Source organism: Ochlerotatus camptorhynchus, unplaced genomic scaffold, assembly GCF_037179485.1.
Source record: "Ochlerotatus camptorhynchus isolate MF236.1 unplaced genomic scaffold, CSIRO-AGI_Acam_v1.1 ptg000087l, whole genome shotgun sequence".
NCBI classification, from domain to species: Eukaryota; Metazoa; Arthropoda; class Insecta; order Diptera; family Culicidae; genus Ochlerotatus; species Ochlerotatus camptorhynchus.
Window position 1 is genome coordinate 49,017 of NW_027040577.1, and position 22,836 is coordinate 71,852.

A 22,836-nucleotide genomic window follows, 5' to 3' on the forward strand; every position below is an offset into this window, starting at 1 on the left:
ATGATGACCTTGAATGGTTTCTCACCGGGAGTGTCATGGGTGAAGAATTCCACTTTGGAAGTCCTCAGGTGGGCGATGACCAAGTCATACTCCGCTTTCAGCGACACCAGATCCGGGATGAGCTCGTTAAGATGGGCATTTTTCACTACCAGTGGAGGTAGCTTCACTCTTGCCGCGCTTCTTTCAGCAGCATTTTCTATTTCGGCAGCGTCGCCGAGATCTACGTTTGTCGCAGAGGCATCCTCGCGACCAATTGTGCCATCGGACTGGCCCCGATTCTTCTTCCTCTTCATGCTGCATTTTTCCGACACAGCTGGTTGGATATTCCCATCCATGGGGAGAACAGCAAACCTGTTGGATGTAGGTACACCCGAGCTTCCTTCATCGGGGTTCTTGTCCTTCACCGGCAGAGATGCCAGGCTTATTTTGAAAAAATCTGGCAAAACTCGAAAAAAATGTCTGGCAAAAATCTGGCACAGCAAATTAACATAGGAAGCTGCCAGATTTCTCAAAAAATCTGTCTGGCAGAGCTTAAATTTCTCTGGCTATGCCAGATAAATCTGGCAACCTGGCAACGCTGTTCACCGGGCTTCACGAGCGATGCTTCCCCATTTCGGGCACGCACACACAAAAAACCGCGAAAGAGAGAGAGAGACAGCGCGAAGACTATCACCACGAACTTTCCGAACAACTCGTCAGAGCGAGCAAAAGCCGAACTATACTGCTTGACGATCAAGCAGAGAATGACAAAACTGAATGAGAGGGGTTTCAGAAGTTGTGACCGGCCATGTATAAGGTATAGCAAAACACGCTACGAGGGGGAAGGGTCGAAAAAATTCTACGTCATTTATGGATTGTCCCTTGCTCATTTTAAGTCGTAGTTATGCCGCGGATAAACTTGAATGACTTACTATGAGCATGAGCATTATTTGCATAATAATAATGATTATTATAAAAACAACTATACACAAACTATACAAGAGTACCATTAGAGTGATGCAAAATTTGAAATTTTCGCTCCACAATACTTAAACGATTCCAAATCGGATCCTGACTAACCTCTCAAAATTTGAACCCATTTGGTGAGAAACTGAGATGGCACAAACCATTTGAAGTTTGTATGGGAATTACTATGGAAAAACCAAGATTTTTGTTCATCTCTATCTTATAATTCACCATATCGGTCTGCTTCAAAAGCTTTTAATTTTACTTATAGGAAATTTTCCCAGCTACAACTTTGTTGAAGACCACTTTTTGAATAAATGCAAGGATCGAAAGTTATTAATGGTTCAATGCACTGATGTCTTATTATCATGCTCAATCAACTGCTCAGCAGGCAACATTGGTGTTTCTGGGGCGTTGAATAGGACACAAAAATTATGGCTACTATGTCACACTGCAAAATACAGTGTTGCCTACAGAGCAGCTGCTTGATCATGTCATAAGTTTACAAATCTCTTAAATAATTAATAACTATTTTCTGTCTCGTTTTACATAGAATCTTCAACAAAGTTGTAGCTGAGAAAATTTTCTATAAGAATAGCTATCAAACTGTTTTGCAGCTCAATATGGAAAAAGACTAGAAGGCAATGAACAAAAAGTTGAGATTTCCCATAGTAATTTACATGTATACTTCAAATGGTTTGTGCGAAGTCTGTTTCTAACCAAATGAGTTGTAACTTTTGGAGGCTAATCACGACCCGATTTGAAACCATTTAAGCACTGTGGAGCGAAAAAGTCAAATTTTGCATCAGTCTAGTTACCATGGATGTGCTTATAATTTACTATACAAATAATGCTCATGCTTATAGTTTATCGTCCAAGTGTGTCCACGTCATAAGGATCATTCATATGCAACTAATTTTACTAAAATTCGTCCATAAGATAAAAAGTTGAAAATCGAGCGTTTTACTAAAAAAAAAACTAACTTCATACAGGCTCTTCCAATATAGCCCAAAACTATAGCAATAAATCAATAAACTTCTGTTCAACTACCAGCCACGATTAAAAAAAATATACCTGCTCACCATGTTTTAAAAAATTGTCCTCTAGGATGTACGATCAATTTTGAGATACACTGTATATCGTATATAATAGAAGTTATTTTGCATTGTTGGGGCCTCCATTAGATCAGTCGGTAAAGGCACAGTTATAAAACAAGACCATGCTGGAGGCGGCTGGGTTCGATTCACGGTCTGGTGTAGGTATTTTTGAGGTTGAAATATTTCTTGACTTTCTTGAGAATAGAGTATGATTGTAATTGCCACAGAATTATACTAAATAATGCAAAAATGGTAGAGGCTTAGAAAGGTCTCAATTAACAACTGAAGAAATACAACACTAAGTTGAGGGCCGGGCAAAAAGTCCCACTAGAAAGTCAAAAAAGAAGCTTATTTATAATACACATTAGAAATAGACCTGGAATCCTCTTCACAATCGTCGTGGAATTTTCCATTGAATTATTTAAAGATTCTAGTCTGAATTCACACAATTGACTTGGAGTTCTAGTCAAATATTTCATAGAGTTCTTTGAAAAAATCTGTTGGTATTTTTTTTTGAAATATCTTATTGTTATCTCCCGAATTCGTTCTAAAATTTCTTCAAGATTCCTTTGTAATTTTGATCCAAATTCTCTTAATAGTTAGTTTATAAAAGTAACAGTATCCCACAAGATGCGACGCGAGACAAGACGCAACACTTATCGTTCTTACAACGTTAAAATAAATTAAAATTTGTCTTTCTGTCGACCGGTTTCGGGCGTGATGTTGCCCATCTACGGGACAATGTCCGACTGATTACTCAGGATGTTCATACGTTGTTCCGTACACGTTCAATAAGAAGAGAAGAGAAGCTACTGGATTCTCAGATTTGTCAGCTTGAAAAGGCAGGATATAGTGAGGGGGGAGGTCATCTTCATTCATCAATGGTTCAGCAGTATTGGTGATAAATGATGATTCCTATGCGTTTAGATGTGCACCTTTCCAGTCAATGTTATGGTCTAAGTTAATTGTGTGTACCGCAACTTCTACGCGCATCGTACGTAGTACAAATAACACTGACATTGATAAAACAATCGAAAAAGAATTTAAAAAGCATTAGGCCAACTTCAACGGAATGTGAGCGAGTTTTCTCATCATCATCAAACTTATGTTTTAAGAAGCATTCGAACCTTAATGATAAAAATGTCAACATGTTGACTTACCTTAAGCCGTATTTCATGAATCAAGATCAGCCATAGTGATATCAGCAAAAATCAACAGACTGACTTAACTTGAAGCAAGGACTAAAAGTTGATCATGTAGTTGCTATCTTACATACGATAAGTTAAAAATTAAATTAAATCGTTTTTTAGTTTGTATTACATACTTCAATCGGGAAACGGAATCCGCTAACCGAAAGTATCGCTTGATTCGTGAGTTTTAAATCTTTCATGAGTTTTGGGGTAAAATAGGCTCAAAACAAGTGCTAGGATAACATGTGCCAAATGAAATTGTGCCTTGATCTTTTTACCTAAACGAAAAAAAAAAACATATTTGGATTTCCGCGGCAGCAAATAACAGTCTTTTTCGCTTCCGAAATCCCCACTGTGCAAAGTTATGACTTTTTTATAAGCGATAAAAATCATTTGGTTTTCATTTAGTTAGTTTATTTAGGCCGAAAAAAGACCTACTTTTTCAAAGTTATAATGCAAAGACCATTTCAACGGAATCCAAAGTAAATTTCTAGATGTAGGTAAATCCAAATGCGTAAATCCATTAAGTATATTAATTTGTTTTAGAGATATAATCCCAACTATGCGAAATTCCACTGTGAAAATTATGCGCTATTAGATACTAGTTAATCTAGCAACTATCGCCTCAGCATATTTGAAGAGCCTGCATCACAAAATTTAATATTCATCAAACGAATACTGTTATCAAATACTCGGTTCAGTTTAATGCATATTTTAACAATATAGCAACCCGTACGTTCGGCTCAATATTCAAAATGCACTCACGCATAAATATTAGCCGAAACAGTTCAGTGCAGGTGCAGAATTCTATTGATCCATCATGTGCCGTCGTGCGTATTATCCGAAACACGCCGTCGAAATATTTCAAACGGCATGATCTGTTATAGCATACATTAGCGGTACTGCCGATAGCCTCAACCATTTGCAAATGGCAAAACACTCGACGGTGCAGTAACGGACATCCTAGTGCATGGTTAGGTACGTATAGTGTAAATGCATTTCCCAAGTCAGCTGGGTTCATCAGTTAATGAAATTAGCGTGGTTTGAAATAGATTATGTTCTTTACGTGTACATTTTACGTTGGTCATTACTCATCTCTACGCTGATTGCCATCGGGAATTTACAAAGTGGCATCCTTTAGCCAGCAGCGTGACCGATCATCGAAATCAATTAACCTTTGCGGCCAATTAGCAGCGAGCTAGAGAGAATGCAGTGTTCTGTGCGTGTGTCTGGTTTAGGTAAACTCACCTGTATGGGAAACCACAGCGAGGCGAAGGCAGCGACGACGACCACAACTAGCCGGGTTACGCGTTTTTTACTCTTTTTGGACTCGGCGGAACGTCCTCCGACGGAACTCCGCCACAGTCGCGATAGCATGCACATGTACAGGACGCTAATCAGCACCAGCGGAACGACGTAGGAGCTGGAGAAGAATGCGATGTGAAAGGCAGCACGGGAAAACTGTTCGTTATCGAGGAACGAACACAAGTCGAGGACTTCGTTTTTGTACGGGGTTTTCTGCAATTGAAGGAAACAAAGAAGGGACACGGTTAGCATCTGGATCGGGAGCTGTTCATTGAATTAACTGGTAGCATATTAGGTTTCATTCTGATTAAGCTTAATTATTGTTGGTGGCTTCTGATAGTGTCAAGGTGTAACTTGGGTTGGAATAGCTGGAGCTTTTCGGTTTCTCAGAACCAGTGAAATTGCACATAGATAGAGCATGAGATTAGATTTCCATCTTCAATGGGCAAGTTCATTGATTAATACTATCTATAGATCATTTTCGACGCCAGCTACGTCCTCACGGTCTTTGGGGGAAGGGAAGGATGATTAGTTCGACAACCGTTGGTACTAGAGACCGAGGCTACATCTCCATCTCCACAATTGCCACGGAATGGATAGTTGTGTTAGTGGGTCAGGTTATTCTTAGATCAGGATTTACTGTCATAAACAGGGAATCAAAAATATCTCAAAATGACAAAATGACATGTGATCAACGAGCCAAACGATAACGCATTGTCAGTAAGGCAAGTAATAATGACAAAATCCTCTTGCATTTTTTGATGATGCATGATGATGCATAATAATGCATGATAGTGGTTTAAAACCCATTGTAGCATGGAAACTAATAGCGAATTCGTTTATTATCGGGGTTGGAACCAGTTCCAACCCAGTGCGAAACCGAACTTTTTGTCAGTGCGAACCTCAACCTGAGCTAGGTTTTAAAAACAAACGAGCAAACTGACGTTTGTCAGAAAACAAACAGACCCAATCCTGATACCCGATCCAGGTTGGAACTGAATAATAAACGAATTCGCTATAAGTCCGATAGCAGTGGGCTCTCTTCTCTGTCCCAAGTTACCAAAAGTTACGCATTCAACGATAAAACTCACTACCAAGTTCCATAAAGTTCATATAAAGTTCTGAGAGAACCTTCGAGATCCATAATGTTCGAATAAAGTTCTGACAGTGAAAGTAAAAGATCCATAAAGTTCAATTAAAGTTCCAACAGAACTTTCAAGTTCCATAAAGTTCAAATAAAGTTCCGACAGTACTTTCTTCCCAAGCAACCAAAAGTTCCGCATTCAACTATAAAACCCACTTTCAAGTTCCATAAAGGCACATAACATATGTGGACCTCGGTCATAAAAAATCGACCCCATTTCAGTTATTTCAAGTGGTATAGTAGTACATCGATCTGTCAAACTGATTATACCAGCTGTTAAATGAGAAAGGAGATCAAGGGGGTAGTTAATTTTATAAAAAAATATTTCTAATGTGGCTTATAATTCTATGTATTCTTAGCGCTCTTGAACTCTTTGTATTGTCATAATAATTTACGTTATTTATTTTAATTATATAGCTATCGTTTTTTATTTTTAACTATAAAGCTTAATTGATCATATTTATCATAAAAAGGAGACATTTTTTGCAGATGTTTTAAGCGTTGACCTGCCACCTAAAAAACGTAATCTTAAGCTGCCATGGGTTAACTGTTTACAATTCAATTATGAAAGCGATGCGTATTGCTTTTCTGTAATTATTACCAACAATTGGAGAAACTCCAAGCGAATGCTTGTTTATTTCTTTAAATTTGCGTGGGTAATTTGTTTTAATTTGTCTTTTTCTATGATAAACCTAGATAATAAATGTATGTCATTTTATAACGTATGAGGAAAAAAACGACCGCGCAAATTTGGAGTTTGACGCATACAGTTTAAAGCAGCAACATGTTGCAACAAGTGTCCTGGTTTATATACAAGTATAGCAAATCTTAAGAAGTTGTCAAATTTCTACCGCCAGTATAAAAAAGAGCTGAATATTGAAAAAAAAAACATAGTGTGCGTTGAGAAATTGAAGTACATTTGCTGGCGATTCTTTGAACCCTTGTTCGTTTGATGGCTGTAGTGGAACATCTTCTTCTTGGAATTAGTACGTAAAACAGACATAAATCTCTCAATATTGTGGAAACTATGCAGTGTTTTGAGCTAACCTTGCATCTTTTCATTCACATTTATGAAAGAAGGATGACAAATGAAATCGAGCGCTTATCGATACCTGTAATACCCAAGTTTTCAACCCTCTCTATGTTTCTCAATAGCGTAAAATTGAATGTTTTTTTCTCAAATCCCAACACAAAGATCTACTGACTGGTTATCTACAGTATGACTGGTTAACAATGCGCTTGATTGACTTCTGACCGACTTGAAAACACGCGTTAATAAAACCATTAATAGGCCCCTGTGTCCCAGAGCTAGCCTAAAAAAGAATGGCCGCATTACTTTGACAATTAGCCTTATCGGTCACTCTGTAACTATTTACTCCTATGGTAAAATCGCATAAGCAAACGTCAGTCTGTGTGAGAAACATGTTACACATTACCTTACCATTTCACTCCAGTGAAAATCTCATAAGATCCTGTAAATCTTTGCATGAAGAGACGGTGGCTAGACTTCGTGATTTTACCATAGGAGTAAAGAGCTAGAAAGCCAACCAATGAGTACGGAGAGAGGTGAAGCAGATCGTGCAATATGGTTGTATTAGCAATCCAAAAAATCAATGTAAACGCAATTAGTGACGTCACTAATTACATGTATCGTACAGGGGTTTTACTCACAAATCTTAACCGACTGCTTCACCTCGGTAATCCAGCTCATTGGCCGTCAACGTCAATACTTAAACGTTATTTCAAAAATACTCCAATTTGGCATGGACTATTTAAATATTGGCATGGATCTGATCGACGTTGTTCAATTGTTAACCTGTCACTCCCAACATAGTTTACCCATTTTTTGATAGATTTTGTTTTGACCGATCAGGGTGCATTTTACTCAAATTTGGGTAGTTTTCAAATAGCATGTACTGAGCATGCAACCAAATATCTGATTTTTTTTTCATAAGGGCCAATGTCACAAACGTAAACACTGACTTTTCCACGAATTTCATGAGAATGAAAACACGCTCAAGTAAGCCACCACAATGTTTGTGCACGGAGAAAAAATACTAACCAAAAATATGAGTTCTTTTTACTTAATATTGACTTCAGCCTCTCACTTTCACTCGTTTTTTTTTTTTTATTTTTAATAATTCGTTTATTTTTCCAGGCTCATTTGCTGTAGCTTTGCGGAGCCGATATTCATTGTTTAGATAACAAAATTACTTAAAACTAACGTTAGTAAAGCGGGGGCCGATTACTCGCGGCTATCTCGAGGTTAGGGGTAACAAATTGTAACAAATGGATGGCAGGGTAGGGATTGTGAACACAAGGTTTGGAGAGCAATGTGCTCTTGATCTCGAACTAGGCGACACTCTGATGAAAAAGACAAACATGGGGGTACACCGATGGGTAGCTAACAACTTGGGAGAACACAAGATGACACTAACTTCTAAATCCTCAAATCTATCCGTTTTAAAAACACATAAATTAAATTCAAATAGTCAAGGTCTCGGCTCGCCAAGACATCTCTAACGGGTATCGCGGGTTGTTTTCCTCGGGTCCTAAGGGATGTGGATAACTCAGATCTGGCAACACGGTGTAAGGTACACGACCAAACAACATGCTCGATATCGTGATAACCACTGCCACACGCACATAAATTGCTGCCTGAGAGCCCAATTCGATAGAAATGCGAGTCTAACGAGCAGTGATTGGACATAAGCCTTGATATAACGCGTATAAAGTCGCGGCTCATGTCCAACCCTTTGAACCATGGCTTGTTCGACACCTGTGGGAGAATAGAATGTAACCATCTTCCCAATTCACCATCATTCCATTTTTGTTGCCAACTGATGAGGACTTGCTGACGAGCAATGGAGAAAAATTCGTTGAAGGCGATTTGTCGCTCAAAAATATCGCCTTCCATAGCGCCCACCTTAGCCAATGAGTCCGCTTTCTCATTACCCGGAATTGAGCAATGAGATGGGACCCAAGCTAAGGTGATAGTATAGGAGCAGTTAGATAAAGCACTCAGTTTAGATCGTATTTCAGGCAGGAAATACGAGGAGTGCTTCATCGGCCTCATTGAACGAATAGCCTCCAATGAGCTAAGACTATCCGTAAAAATGAAATAATGGTCAGAAGGTAGTGAGGCAATTCGCTCTACTGCATAAAATATAGCTGCGAGTTCCGCAACGTATACGGAGCATGGTTTCTGCAGTTTATAGGAGGCGCTATGAAATTGATTAAATACACCAAATCCAGTGGAAGCATTTATGGTTGACCCATCTGTGAAAAATCTTTTATCGTTACTTACATGGTGGTACTTGATTGCAAAAATTGAGGGAACAACCATCGACCGATGGTGATCTGGTATTCCATGGATTTCTTGCATCATGGTCAGATCAAAATTTACAGAGGAACTATAGAAGGCTTGGAAGCAATCACGATTGGAGATTAATGAAGAAGGACCAACCTCCAGCGTCATGTACTCATAGTACAAACTCATGAATCTTGTTTGAGGATTTTGGTCGAGCAGCTTCTCAAAGTGTTCTATTACCAAAGGATTCAATACTTCACAACGGATGAGGAACCGGAAAGACAGCTCAGCGAAACGATCTGTCAGTGGGAGAACACCCGCGAGTACTTCGAGGCTCATCGTATGCGTCGAGTGCATACAGCCAAGCGCGATTCGGAGGCAACGGTATTGAACTCGTTGCAGCTTCAAGATATGTGTCTTCGCCGCGGATTGAAAGCAGAAGCTACCGTACTCTAAAACCGAAAGGATGGTTGTTCGGTACAACCTGATTAGATCTTCCGGGTGTGCTCCCCACCAAGTTCCGGTAATTGTACGAAGAAAATTGATTCTTTGTTGGCATTTTTGTTTCAGATACGCAATATGTTTTCCCCATGTGCATTTGGAATCGAACCAGACACCTAAATACTTGAAAGATATACTTTGAGTGATTGTTCTACCCTTTAGTTGAAGCTGTAACTGTGCAGGATGATGCTTCCTAGAAAAAACAACCAACTCAGTTTTCTCCGGAGAGAATTCGATACCCAGCTTCATAGCCCAAGTAGACAAATTGTCTAAGGTATCTTGCAATGGTCCTTGCAGGTCCGGTGCACTTGGCCCTATAACGGACACAGCGCCGTCATCTGCAAGCTGCCTTAGCGAGCAATTTTCATCAAGACAACCATCAATGTCTTTAACGTAAAAATTATAAAGAAGGGGGCTTAAACATGAGCCCTGGGGGAGACCCATGTAACTAATTCGTGAAGTTGTCGAGTTTCCATGAGAAAAGCTCATATATTTCTCAGACAACAAGTTGCTCAAATAGTTGTTCATAATTGGTGAAAGCCCACTATCGTGGAGTTTATCCGAAAGGACATCGATACAAACAGAATCAAAAGCCCCCTTAATATCCAAGAAAACTGAACCCATTTGCTGTTTTTGCGCATAGGCCAGTTGAATTTCAGTTGAAAGCAACGCAAGACAGTCGCTCGTTCCTTTGCCTCTCCGAAATCCAAATTGCGTATCTGAAAGTAAACCATTCGACTCGACCCATTTGTCTAGACGAAAAAGAATCATTTTCTCCAACAATTTCCGTATACAGGACAGCATCGCGATGGGACGGTACGAGTTATAATCCGACGCGGGTTTACCGGGTTTTCGAATGGCGATAACTCTTACTTGCCTCCAATCATCCGGAACAATGTTGTGCTCCAGAAATTGATTGAATAAGTTCAACAAGCGTCTCTTCGCGACGTCTGGGAGATTTTTGAGCAAGTTGAACTTGATTCTATCCATTCCTGGAGCTGAGTTGTTACATGAGAGGAGAGCAAGTGAGAATTCCACCATCGAAAACGGAGAATCTATTTCGTTACTACCCGACGGACTATCACGAACGTTGGTTTGAACCGTCACCGAATCCGGGCAAACTTTCTGCGCGAAGCTGAATATCCAACTGTCTGAGTACTCCTTGTCTTCGTTGACCGGTGATGACGCGTTGCGCATTCTCCTGCCGACATTCCAGAGTGTTCTCATCGAAGTCTCTCGCGACAAACCATCGACGAACCGACGCCAGTAACCGCGTTTTTTGGCTTTAATCAAGCTCTTAAAAGTTTTCTCGAGGTCGGTGTACCGCTCGAAATCCTCGACCTTACCGTGTTTGCGGAAGCGTTTAAACGCGGCGGACTTCTCGCTGTTCGCGTCGGTGCAATCCTTATCCCACCACGGAGTGAGAGGTCGTTTGCGAACGAAAACACCCGGAACGCGTTTCGTCTGTGCTTGAAGAGCGCAGTCAACGATAAGTCGCGATAAAAAGGAGTACTCATCCAGCGGAGGGAGTATGTCAACCGAATCAGTACCACCGAGAACCGCGGACGCAAATTTTTGCCAGTCGATGTTTTTCGTGAGGTCGTACGCGATGTCAACCGAGCGAGTGGAAGATGAACCATTGGTAATAGAAATTTTGATTGGCAAGTGGTCACTACCGTAGGGATCTTGAATTACTTTCCACGAGCAATCCAACGATAGTGAACTCGAACTGAGGGAGAGGTCTAATCTACTTTCTCTTGCTGGAGGTTTGGCCACTCGTGTTACTTCCCCAGTGTTTAGAATTGTCATATTGAAGTTATCGCAAAGGTCGTATATCAGGGTTGAGCGGTTGTCATCGTACAGTTCCCCCCAGCCTGTACCGTGGGAGTTAAAATCTCCTAATATCAACCGAGGCTCAGATAAAGCTGAGCAGATATCTGAGAGACCTTGGCGAGAAATCGCAGTTCTTGGAGGAAGATATACTGAGGCAATACTGAGGCTTTTACCTCGAATATTTACCTGACATGCGACAACTTCAATGCCTGTCACGGAAGGCAGATCGATTCTATGAAAGGAATGGAGCTTATGAATCCCGAGAAGCACCCCTCCATACGAATCTGCTCGATCAAGGCGAATAATGTTAAAATCGTGGAAAGGGAGATCGGTGTCTGAAGAAAGCCATGTTTCACAAAGAGCAAATGCATCACAAAGTGAGTTGTGAACTAAAAATTTGAATGTGTCAAGTTTCGGTATAAGACTTCTACAGTTCCACTGAAGAACAGAGATCATATCCCCGACCTCATTCGGAAAATTATCCATCAAAGGATATGATCGATGCAAGGAAGGACCACCTAGAAGCTAGTTGCTTCAAAAGAGTTTTCACGAATGGAAGCACTAAATTAATAATGTTCCGAGTTGAGTCAGAGACGTTGAATATATTGAAGATGCTCTCCACAATTTCAGAAAACGTGAACATGGCATCATGTTCTTGCTGATTATTCAGCTGTTTTTCTGGCTGAAAAACTGGGATATCTGGGGTTTTAGATGATCCCGGAAGTGGCGGAAAGTCCTTGTTAAAATTACAAGATTTAAAACCCGGTGGTGGGGGTTTCGGTACATTTCCGCTACCTCTTAAATTTGTCAAGGTAGGTTGGTAGTCCATACGAGAGGCCTTACGAGGTTTTTGGGTGACGTTTATTTTGGACCGCTTCCTCGTGTTGCCATTAAAGACAAAAGGACTACTCTCACCCACCTCTGAGTCAGAGCCCTGATCATCATCTGGCAGGAGGTGGAATGTGTTGTTGCTTTTTGGGGTGGTTTGGGAAGATGAAGCGGTCGTTTTTAAAATTTCTGCTAACGAGCGCTTAGAGCGAGCTTGCAAAGACCGCTTTAGTTTTTCTCCCTGCTGTTTGTACTTCGGGCAATCACTCAGAGCATGCGGAGCATCCTTACAGTAAACGCATTTTGGGGTAGCATGACAAGGACCCTCCTTATGCTCCTCCCCACATTGATCGCACCGCGGTTTGTTGGAACAAAAGTCCGCGGTGTGACCTAGTTGTTTGCATTTCAAGCAATTCATTACCCTCGGTACAAACAAGCGTACAGGTAGTCGAACCTTCCCAATTGTGACGTAGTCAGGTAATGCCGATCCTGAAAAGGTCACACGAAACGAATCTGAGAGGGTATACTTTTTTTTTGTGCCTATGTGCGACACTGACTGCAGTTGAATGCAGTCCAGTATCTTGACTTTCGGGAGGGCACGGTTTTTGAAAATGCCGAAAGATTCGACTTGCAGGAAATCCTCACAAGTCAGACTCGATTCGGTGACCACTCCTTCAATTTCTACGTCACAACTGGGGACGTAGACTCGATATTCGATCGAAAAAAGCTCACAGGCTACAATCCGGTTTGCCTGTTTCAGGTCATCAACGGTAACGCGCAGTTTGTTTGACGTTACCTTAAAGATATCGGTTACGGCCGAAAAATGTTTTGTCAGATCCTTCGAAATCCGAGAAATATTCAAAGGTTTTTGTTTGGGCCGGAAAAAAACAACCCACGGACCTTTTGAGTCGCTTGGGTAAGCTTTATGGCGGGGGGTCGCAGAAATTTTTAAGGGAACGGTTGGAGTAGGGGGAACAGGTGGACGAGGGGGCGATGGTGGAGAAGGGGGGGCAGGGGATGAAGAAGGTTGTTGTTTAGACATCACCTTTGGGTAAGCTCCAGTGCTCGTTTTGGGGTCCGAAGTAGAATCCCCTGAGGTATCCATTTCCTCTTCAGTCAGAAGCAGATTTTCGAATGATGGAGATTTAACAGACTCATCATCGGAGATATCTGCTAGCGAAATACCCCCGCCATCATTGGTTTCATCCATTGCGGGGTCTTGAGTACCTCCGCAACAGATTTCGACATAAAAAAGGAAATATATATATATATTTATATATATATATATATATATATATGCGTTGAGAAGAAAAAAAAAAATAATAAATAAAAAAAAAATAAGAAAAAAAATAAACTTATCCAAAAAATATAACGGTAAAAATAATACTTAATCCAACAAAGCAAAAAAAAAAAAAAAAAAACTTTAAAATGGAAAAAAAAATAATGCCAGGAAAGTTAATCAACACTATAGGGAGATTAATCAACTTGCAAAAAAAAAAACAGTAAATGAAAAAAAAGAGAAAAAAAAAAATGAAAATTTTTTCAGGAAAAAACAAAAAGGTTTCAGAAAAGTTAATCAACACTGTATGGAGATTAATCAGGTTGCGGAGAACGGAAGATAACCGTTTGTTACTTAACTCTCCACACTAGCGCACGGAGTGTGGCTGATGACGATGATCTATCCTGATGTGAGAATGATGGTGATGATCGTTCTATTGTTGCCCTCGAGTGTTTGCAACAAAGCACCGGCTGGCTCGCCGGCTGGTGAACTCGATGACCTTGAGTTTGCCGTTTCGTGATGCGATGAAACTTGTTGGTTAGAGATGTACAGCTCATCTGCCGGACTCGGCCGGAAATGACTGCTTCCTTTCTCGAACGATTGAGCGGCAATTACAATTCCGCGATGCTCACTGCACTGTTGTATACTACAACACCACTCAGTATGAAAGCGGATTGAAAAAAAAACCCTCAATAGGGGAAAAAACTAGTACCGATTACGGAGTGCAAGCAATACTTGACCGAAACAGTCGAGCGTTCGATGTGGAATGCACTTTCACTCGTTATTGTTGTCAAAAAAGGAACGAGAGATTCGCCCCAACGATATAGTTCAGCCCAATGAGTTACTTTTGAGTTAATTGCATATTCTCAAATTTAACTGAATTAAACTTTATTTTTGGTAGAATATACTTAAGAGTAGGTATTTTTTTTTGCTGGTGTTAAATGGAAACTACTATATGCGATTTACTCAAATTTGGGTTATTGAGCTGAACCCGCGAATTGAGGGAAAAGTACTTAATTTTGGGTAGTTTTCATCTCCGTGTGTATAGAGAAAGTTCCCATAGCTGATATAATTGCTGGGTTTTTACGAAAAAAGCCATTGCTTACGTTTCTGACATTGGCCCATATGAAGACTCTGTGTCGAATCACGAAAATTTAATTTTGACAGATCGATGTCCAACTATACCAGTTATACCACTGAGAAACACAAAAAAGGGGTCAACTTTTAGTCAGCAGTTTTGCATGAAGTTCCACATATGCTATGTGATAAAGTTCAAACACAATTTTCTGGCTACTTTAGAAGCTATAGAAAGCACACGAGGAACTTCAGGCTCTCCCAGGAAAGTTTTTAAAAAGGTCCTTCATAGCTCATCACATGAAGTAATCCGCACAAGTCTTTTTTAAGAACAAAAATTACTGTACGTAAATAATGAAATGGTCAGTGGCCCAAATAAATCACAATTCTTATATAAATATCCCATACAAACATAAAACAAAATTAAAGAGCAATTTCCTGGATTCGAACCCGTGCGATGCGATCTACGAACGCTAAACACTGCACACTGTTGTGTTTCGTATCTAAGTCAGTCACTGAAAAGTTGAAAGTCAGTTGAAAACTCCAACACACACACGTCTCTTACCGATGATATTTTCTTACCCATCAGCAGTGTTGGCAAAATCAGAAATCAGTTGATATTTTTCAACTCTCATGCGCTCGCAATATCACGCGTGATATTGGAACAAAATATCATGCTTGATATTGATTTTACAAGCTCCTTTGATATTGCGAGACTATTCACAACGTGCAAAAACCAAGAGTTGACTTGACACAAAAATGATTCCATTGCACATCATTTTCTCTGAAAGAGAAAGCATAGTTTGCTATCTCTTTTTAATCTTCACCGATGGCAGACGCGAAGGGACTGCTGCAAGCCGTTTTGGAAGTTTCGGTTGCATTCGGGAGTAAAGCAAAAATCATTAAACTCAATTTCACCACAGTTTGGTGAGATTTGCAGTTGGTGAGTTTGTTAGCTTGATATTCCGAGCTGCGATATCACAGCTTGCAAAATCAACCGCAGTGAGATTTGGTGAGATTTGATTTTTTGATATTTTCCCAACACTGCCCATCAGTATGTTCAAACTTTCTCATAAACAGTAAGCGGGACAACAGCTCACTTAAATATATCTCAATTGACGTACCGGTTCGCAGAAGGACTGGGTTTAATTCTTTAAACAGCTCCAATACTAGTACTAATGCTGTGATAAATCAATACACTTTCATACCTGCCTTCAGAAATAACTTTCATAGAGACCTGACTTTAGAATTAACTTTCATAAAAGTTCGAACTAAATATAAAATTGGTGTACAGGACAAAAAGCTTTTTAAATTATTTTCTAAAAGTTCCGTTCAAGTTCCGCCAGAAGCTGCTTAGAATGCTTTTCAATTATAGTACCGGAACTTTCAGGTTCTCATAACGACTTAAAAATGAGGCTATTTAGAATTCTATAGACCACCTTCAACCAAGCTGCTTAAGCCACACATAGCCTTTTATCAGAATTTTTGGTTACTTGGTGTTTGTCTCGATCAAGCCCTCTGTGGGGGGGGGGGGGGGGTGTCGCATACAAATGAAATTTCTGCATAACTCGAAAACTAATCAAGCAATTGGAACCAAATTTGGCATGTGGAGCTCATAGGGGTAGTTCCTTAGATAAGAGGGGGAGGGAGGGCTGCGTTTATTATAGCATGCTTTTTTATATCGGCGCATAATCTCAAGCTAATATTGAATCCTGAGCCAGGCCGAGCACACTCAGCTAGTGTAATATAACTGCTGTCAACGGCGACAACCATGATGAAAAACAGCGAATTTGGAACTTACCATTTGTCTAGGATATGCTTGTCACCTCCACTGGATCTTCATGTCCACCATTTATCACTGTCTGCATAAATATCTAATAGCAATTACCTGTGTTGTGATATTTCTTTCAAAGAAATCTAATTTTCTTGCATTGTCATGGTCAACTGGTCTGCCGTAGCTGGTCCACCAAATACTCGCAATGAGCGGTACGTACAGATTAGTATGAGCATATTAGTGTTATATGCTAAGTGCGAATAGAGAATGAAAGAAATACGAAAGAAATTAGTTTCAAGAAGTGAAAGTTTCACCGAAATCCCCAACTCAAGCATAGTTTATACAGTAGTAAGTATATAAAAGCTATACTGCAACTAAAGACCGGAACGCGCAAGAATTCGTCGACAAAAAAATCGTTTCTTTCAGTCAAAATTCATATCAAAATAATCTTCTTATTTTTCTTTTGGTAGTTCAATTCATATATTTAAAGGAAAAAATGTTCGTTTATTCTTTTGGTTTGCCAAATACGAACTGCCGTGCCTTCCGCTTAACCCCTTCCATTAAATTTTGCACAGTGGTCTCATCGACCTTATTCGCCGCCGAAGGCTGGTTAGATTTAAACTGCTGCTCGTTTTCCATGGATTTATTCACCCATATTCTTATTTTCGTTCGAACCGTATTTTCTATACAAAAAAAAAGTTTTTTGTATGGACAATACGGTTCAAACGAAAACAAGAATATGGGTGATTAGTTTTTTAGATTCCGTTTGACCAAAACCCAATACCGTTCGATAGGGCGGAGTTCTGGGCTGGGCTCCCCAAACACTTTTAAAAACGTTTGTCACGGTCGATTTGGCCACATCCAGCAATTTTGCCTACTTGGCGTGTGAGAAAGTCGGATTCTCTTGCCACGCGAGCAAAATTTTGACACGCTGCTCCTCTTGCTTGGATGTCATTTTGAAAACTGGAGAGAAAACGGTGAAAACTCATCATAGCAACCATTGTATATACACTCAACTTCCAAATGCAGCATTTCAGGTTTTTTTTTATGCATTTTTAAAACAAATAGACCAATTTGAAGTTGACCAATTTTTGCGCGTTCCAGACATTATATGGTTACTTGGGTACTCGTAGGGCCGTCGGAATGGTTGCAAAGTTAAGTATTTCTGGAAGTGATGCGTTATATTTCTCAATGTTTATCCTAACGTTACCTCAATATTATAACACGAGCTGAAAGTCACTCTAATAAAGAAAAAAAAAATATTATAGCACAGACAAACATACACAACACATTGAACATTTCTCATTGTAAACACTACCGACATCTTTCGTATACACTAAATAGATGACTGTAGTGTGTTAACGTCAAACGCAAGGGAATTGATTATGCGCTCCACAAGTGGCGGTACTGCCAACTAAGACAAAATTCAAATTTATCGTTTAAAAGCGATTTCCATGAACATTTTGAGAGTGTTATATCTGCTTGTCTATTATCATATCTTATTGCAACTTCGGGTAATTCACGAAAATAATATTCTTAGGCACTTTTGATCTAACTGCAATCACTCTCTCATACTGGAAATGTGCCACGACCAAATTGGCACAAGGACGCTTTCTGACCAAATATACAAATACTATTCCTCTCTCTCCTCACAATTTCAATACAAGAACAAAAATAAACAATCTGCTTTTTAGTAACGGTCTGATGATACAAGATTTATCTAATTTAATGAATATTTACAACATAATATTTACCTCCAACAAACAGTTTATTAGCTGAGAACTGGTTGTTGAGTAATTGAAAAAGCATTTTTGATTTTCATCTTATTCAGTAAGATTGGGTAAACGCCACCAAATGAGTATTTTTTTTCATTTTATTATCTTTGCAGCTCCAAGCTGAATCCTTATGAATGTGGGCGTATTAGTCGAATACCGGTATTATTTCACTACTTTATTTGCCAATCCTTGACAGATACTCGTATTTCGTCTACAATGTGCAGACTTCTTCAGTGTCTTGCACGAAATTATTGCGACACATTCAACAGGGCATAACTTTTTTACCATTGGGTAAAATCAACCAAATTTTGCACACTTTCTCATTGATGTGTATTGTGTACATGCTGTCAAACTCGAAGTCGTGTTTTTCGATTCAACGGAAATGGAGGTGAACCAACGCGAGTTGAGAGAACAAATTCTTTCCAAACACCTGGAATTTCCTGACCTGTCGCACCGGCAGTTGGGAAAAATGTTGAACATTCACCATTCAACCGTCTCCAGAGTGTTGAAGCGGTTCCAGGAGCGGTTGACGTTGGACCACGGCAAAGAAGCTGGAAGAAAACCGGGACCGGAGAACAAAAAGACGGAGGGACAGGTGAAGCGGATGATTAAAGCAAATCCCAACGTCTCAAGCCGTGATTTGGCTAAAAAGATCGGCATGTCGCAGAGCTACGTCCAGAATGCAAAGAAGAGAGCTGGACTACATACATACAAGGTACAGAACTTCCCAAACCGCGATGAGCGGCAACAATCGACGGCTAAAACTCGGGCACGGAAGCTCTACGAGAAGATGCTGACAAAATATGGCTGCTGTGTGATGGACGACGAAACGTATATAAAAGCCGATTTTAAGCAAATTCCGGGGTTGAAGTTTTTCACCGGCAAGAGCAAGTTCGATGTGGACGACAAATTTAAGAAGAAGAAAATGTCGAAGTTTGCCTCCAAATATCTCATTTGGCAGGCCATCTGCTCTTGCGGACTGAGGAGTGAGCCTTTCGTGACAAAGGGCACAGTAAATGGCGAGATCTACAAATCTGAGTGCCTCGAGAAGCACCTTTTGCCGTTCTTGCAGCAGCACGACGAAGCTCCGCTATTTTGGCCAGATTTGGCATCATGCCATTATTCTAAAATGTCCTGGAGTGGTATGAGGCCAATTCTGTCCATTTTGTTCCAAAGGACATGAATCCGCCAAACTGTCCGGAGCTGCGCCCGGTGGAGCAGTACTGGGCAATAATGAAGCGGGAACTTCGGAAGAGCAAGAAGACAGTCAAAGACGAGAAGGACATGTCAAGAAAATGGAAAAAAAAACTGAGAAACTGGTACCGGATGACACTGTAAAGACTTTGATGGAGGGCATCAAGCGAAAATGCGTTCAATTTTACACTCAAGGCTCCATCGATTAACTTTTCTTTTGATTTTTGAAGTAAATATATGTATAAAACTACCCTAAAATTTTGGTTCTAAACATTATAAGAAAATTGGCATGACATTTTCGGTGTCGCAATAATTTCGTGTTCGCCCTTAGTAGCACGCTTGTCACAAATCGGTTGTGGCAACTTCTATACAACTTATATCAGTTATAAACAAGTTGCTGCAACTTATTGTGACGGAAATTTGCTACTCGGGTGTAGTGTCGACTGAACCTAGTTTCATTTTCACTTAAAAGCTAGGTAAAGTTAAATCTAATTTCCTGTAGGAACAGGTACTTCGCTGCTTACTCGTATATGTGTTCTAGGCAGTAACTTGAAAAGCCATGTTATTCCATGTTTTTTTTTTGTTAATTACTTTATTTGTACAGGCTCAATCGAATAAACATGTGATCCCTGTTGAGTAACGTTAAATTCCGTTGTTTGTTTATCTCGAGGCTCTCTGCAACATCCAATTTCCATGGTGTAGATACGGTTCGTAAAATCGTGATATCCTCCGTCGATATTTGGTGGTCCTCTGTTAATATGTGTTCTGCAACCTTTGATTTGAAATCATATGTTAGGTCTTTTTGCTGTTAATTTTTGGCCTTATTAACCTCCGCTATATGTTCTTTGAATCTAGTTGCTAAAGTTCTCTTGGTTTGTCCTACATATACTTTGTTACAATGATTACAGCTTATTTTATATACACCTGCTTTACCTAAAATATTAACTGGGTCTTTAGTGGATCCTAACAATGATTTTAACTGGTTATGTCTACTAGTGAAAACTAAATCTAATCCGGATTTTTTTTAAACTCTGGTCTTAGCCTACAAGTAATATCTTGATCAAATGGAATGAACACTTGTTTTGCTTTTTCATTGATGATTGCCCGGTGGTCTCCTTGTATCCGTTGAGTCTCGCTATTTCGAAGAGGTACTGTAATTCCTTAACCTCTCCTGTTTCGCTGAGTGGAAGAGTCTGCATCCAATGAATCATGTGGTGGCCATTTTCTGCTGGAACGAATGGTTGGAGGTATAGGGGATGACTCTTTTGGTGCTTGTTGGTTTCCTGTAAACTTCTACCAACGTGGTGTAGAAGATTTTCACTAATAGGGGCTGTGGAGGATTATCTCAGTTGTTTCAATATATAGAGCTATACTGTCTTCGACAAAATTGTTGTACTGGTATAGACCAACAAGCCTGTTTCATTGGATTCAGGAACATTAGCTTCAAGGCTTTGCTGCTCCTTGATAACGCTACGTTGCGTCCGTCCGCCATAAGCAATCCCAACATAATGCTTCTATACATGTCACCAAAGATCACGTCTTTGATTCAACCCCTTGATCAAGGCATCATCAACAATTTCAAGCTGAAGTATGTCAAGAGAAGCTACCGTTTTATTCTGAAAACAGCTGAGAATGAAGGCCTTTCACTAGCAGATACACGAAAGTAGTTCAGGATCAAGAATTGTTTCGACTGCTTGGATGTGGTTCTAAAGGACATAAAACAAAGCACGCTGGTAAACTGCTTGAAGAAAATTGTTCCGTCGTCTATCGCGAATTCACAATGCAATGAAGACGACAACGAGGATTTGAAGATCATGTCCGAAATTCAACAAATTCACGGAAAGTATGGTGCGCCGGTGATATAAAACACGGTGAAATCAACGAAATGATAAGAGATGAACCGGCCACAGCAGATGAAATTGTTAGCGAACTGGAGCCATCTACAATGAATATGGATTATATTTTCATCCCACCACGGCAGTTCGAAAGAAGAATGTGCAGAAGATTGGACAGTTATGTCGAACAGAGTGCAAAAATCCAATATTTGCTAAGGGAAGTAGAAACGTTGCCATTTTGCTCAATGATACGTTATACATATTATACAAATTATACGCAACATGCTTGGTAAGCATTATTCAGCAAAATTAATGCGAGGCAAGATTTTGAGCTCCAAAATACCCTAAAACAAGCGAGGGGGCGACACATCTAAATCTCAATTCTATATGCTCAAAAAATCGCTCACTAGCGAATAAATCTTCGAAAAATCTTTTTTTTTTTTTTTTTTTTTTTTTTTTTTTTTTTTTTTTTTTTTTTTTTTTTTTTTTAACTCTTTATTTGTTCCAAATTCAAAATAAATTACATTTCATTTTTAACCTAGGTGCTCCAGTTACTACAGTAACTTACCAGCCTTAATTGTTATGATATATATCTAAGTGTTTTTACATTGTTCCTGCCTTGGCAATTCAGTATTTTAAACAGGTTTTTTAAACCTGCATGTCAGTATAACAATTGATAGCTTAAAACTAAATAACTAAAACTAAATCTTATCTAAGTATAAAGGGAATTAATCGTTGCAATTGAGGATTGTAACGATTTTTGCCGGAAATTATTAATTATTTTGTTGGACATTTGTGCTAAAGTCTCAACATTCGAAATTCTATGTACTTCGGCAGTACTGTACCAGGGAGGCAACTTCAAAATCATCTTCAGAATTTTGTTCTGAATCCTTTGAAGTGCTTTTTTCCTGGTAGTGCAACAACTAGACCATATTGGCACAGCGTAAAGCATGGCCGGTCTAAAAACTTGTTTAAATATTAGAAGTTTATTCGTCAGGCAAAGTTGGGATTTCCTGTTTATAAGAGGATACAAACATTTAATATATTTGTTACATTTGGCTTGAATGCCCTCAATGTGATCTTTAAAAGTTAATTTTTGGTCAAGTATTAATCCAAGATATTTCACTTGGTTTGACCAGGAAATTGGAACTCCGTTCATAGTGACTATGTGACTACTACTAGGTTTCAAAAACGAAGCTCTAGGCTTGTGTGGAAATATTATAAGTTGAGTTTTGGAAGCGTTGGGAGAAATCTTCCATTTTTGTAAATAAGAAGAGAAAATATCTAAACTTTTCTGCAGTCTGCTGCAAATAACACGAAGACTTTTTCCTTTAGCGGAAATGCCTGTGTCATCAGCGAACAAAGATTTATGGCAACCCTGAGGCAAATCAGGGAGGTCCGAAGTGAAAATGTTATACAATATAGGCCCAAGAATGCTACCCTGAGGAACTCCGGCTCTAACAGGTAGTCGATTAGATTTGGAATTTTGATAATTAACCTGCAGAGTTCTGTCAGTTAAATAATTTTGAACTAATTTCATAATATAAAGTGGAAAATTAAACTTTTTCAATTTAGCAATCAAACCTTCATGCCAAACACTGTCGAATGCTTTTTCTATGTCTAGAAGAGCAACTCCAGTTGAGTGGCCTTCAGATTTGTTTGAACGAATTAAATTGGTAACTCTCAAGAGTTGATGAGTAGTTGAATGCCCATGGCGAAATCCAAACTGCTCATCTGCAAAAATTGAGTTCG

The 22,836-nt window shown here is 39.5% G+C and overlaps 1 protein-coding gene across 1 annotated transcript in view; it reads right to left on the minus strand.

Moving 5' to 3' along the window:
* The window catches only part of LOC135698496 (allatostatin-A receptor-like), a gene marked incomplete at its 3' end in the record, with an annotated part of 349,684 nt that overhangs the window by 38,983 nt on the left and 287,865 nt on the right, over positions 1-22,836 (minus strand). The window contains exon 2 of the mRNA XM_065218500.1: positions 4,481-4,750. Within this exon, the coding sequence (XP_065074572.1) occupies positions 4,481-4,750 (270 nt within the window). The remainder of the gene's footprint in view (positions 1-4,480; positions 4,751-22,836) is intronic.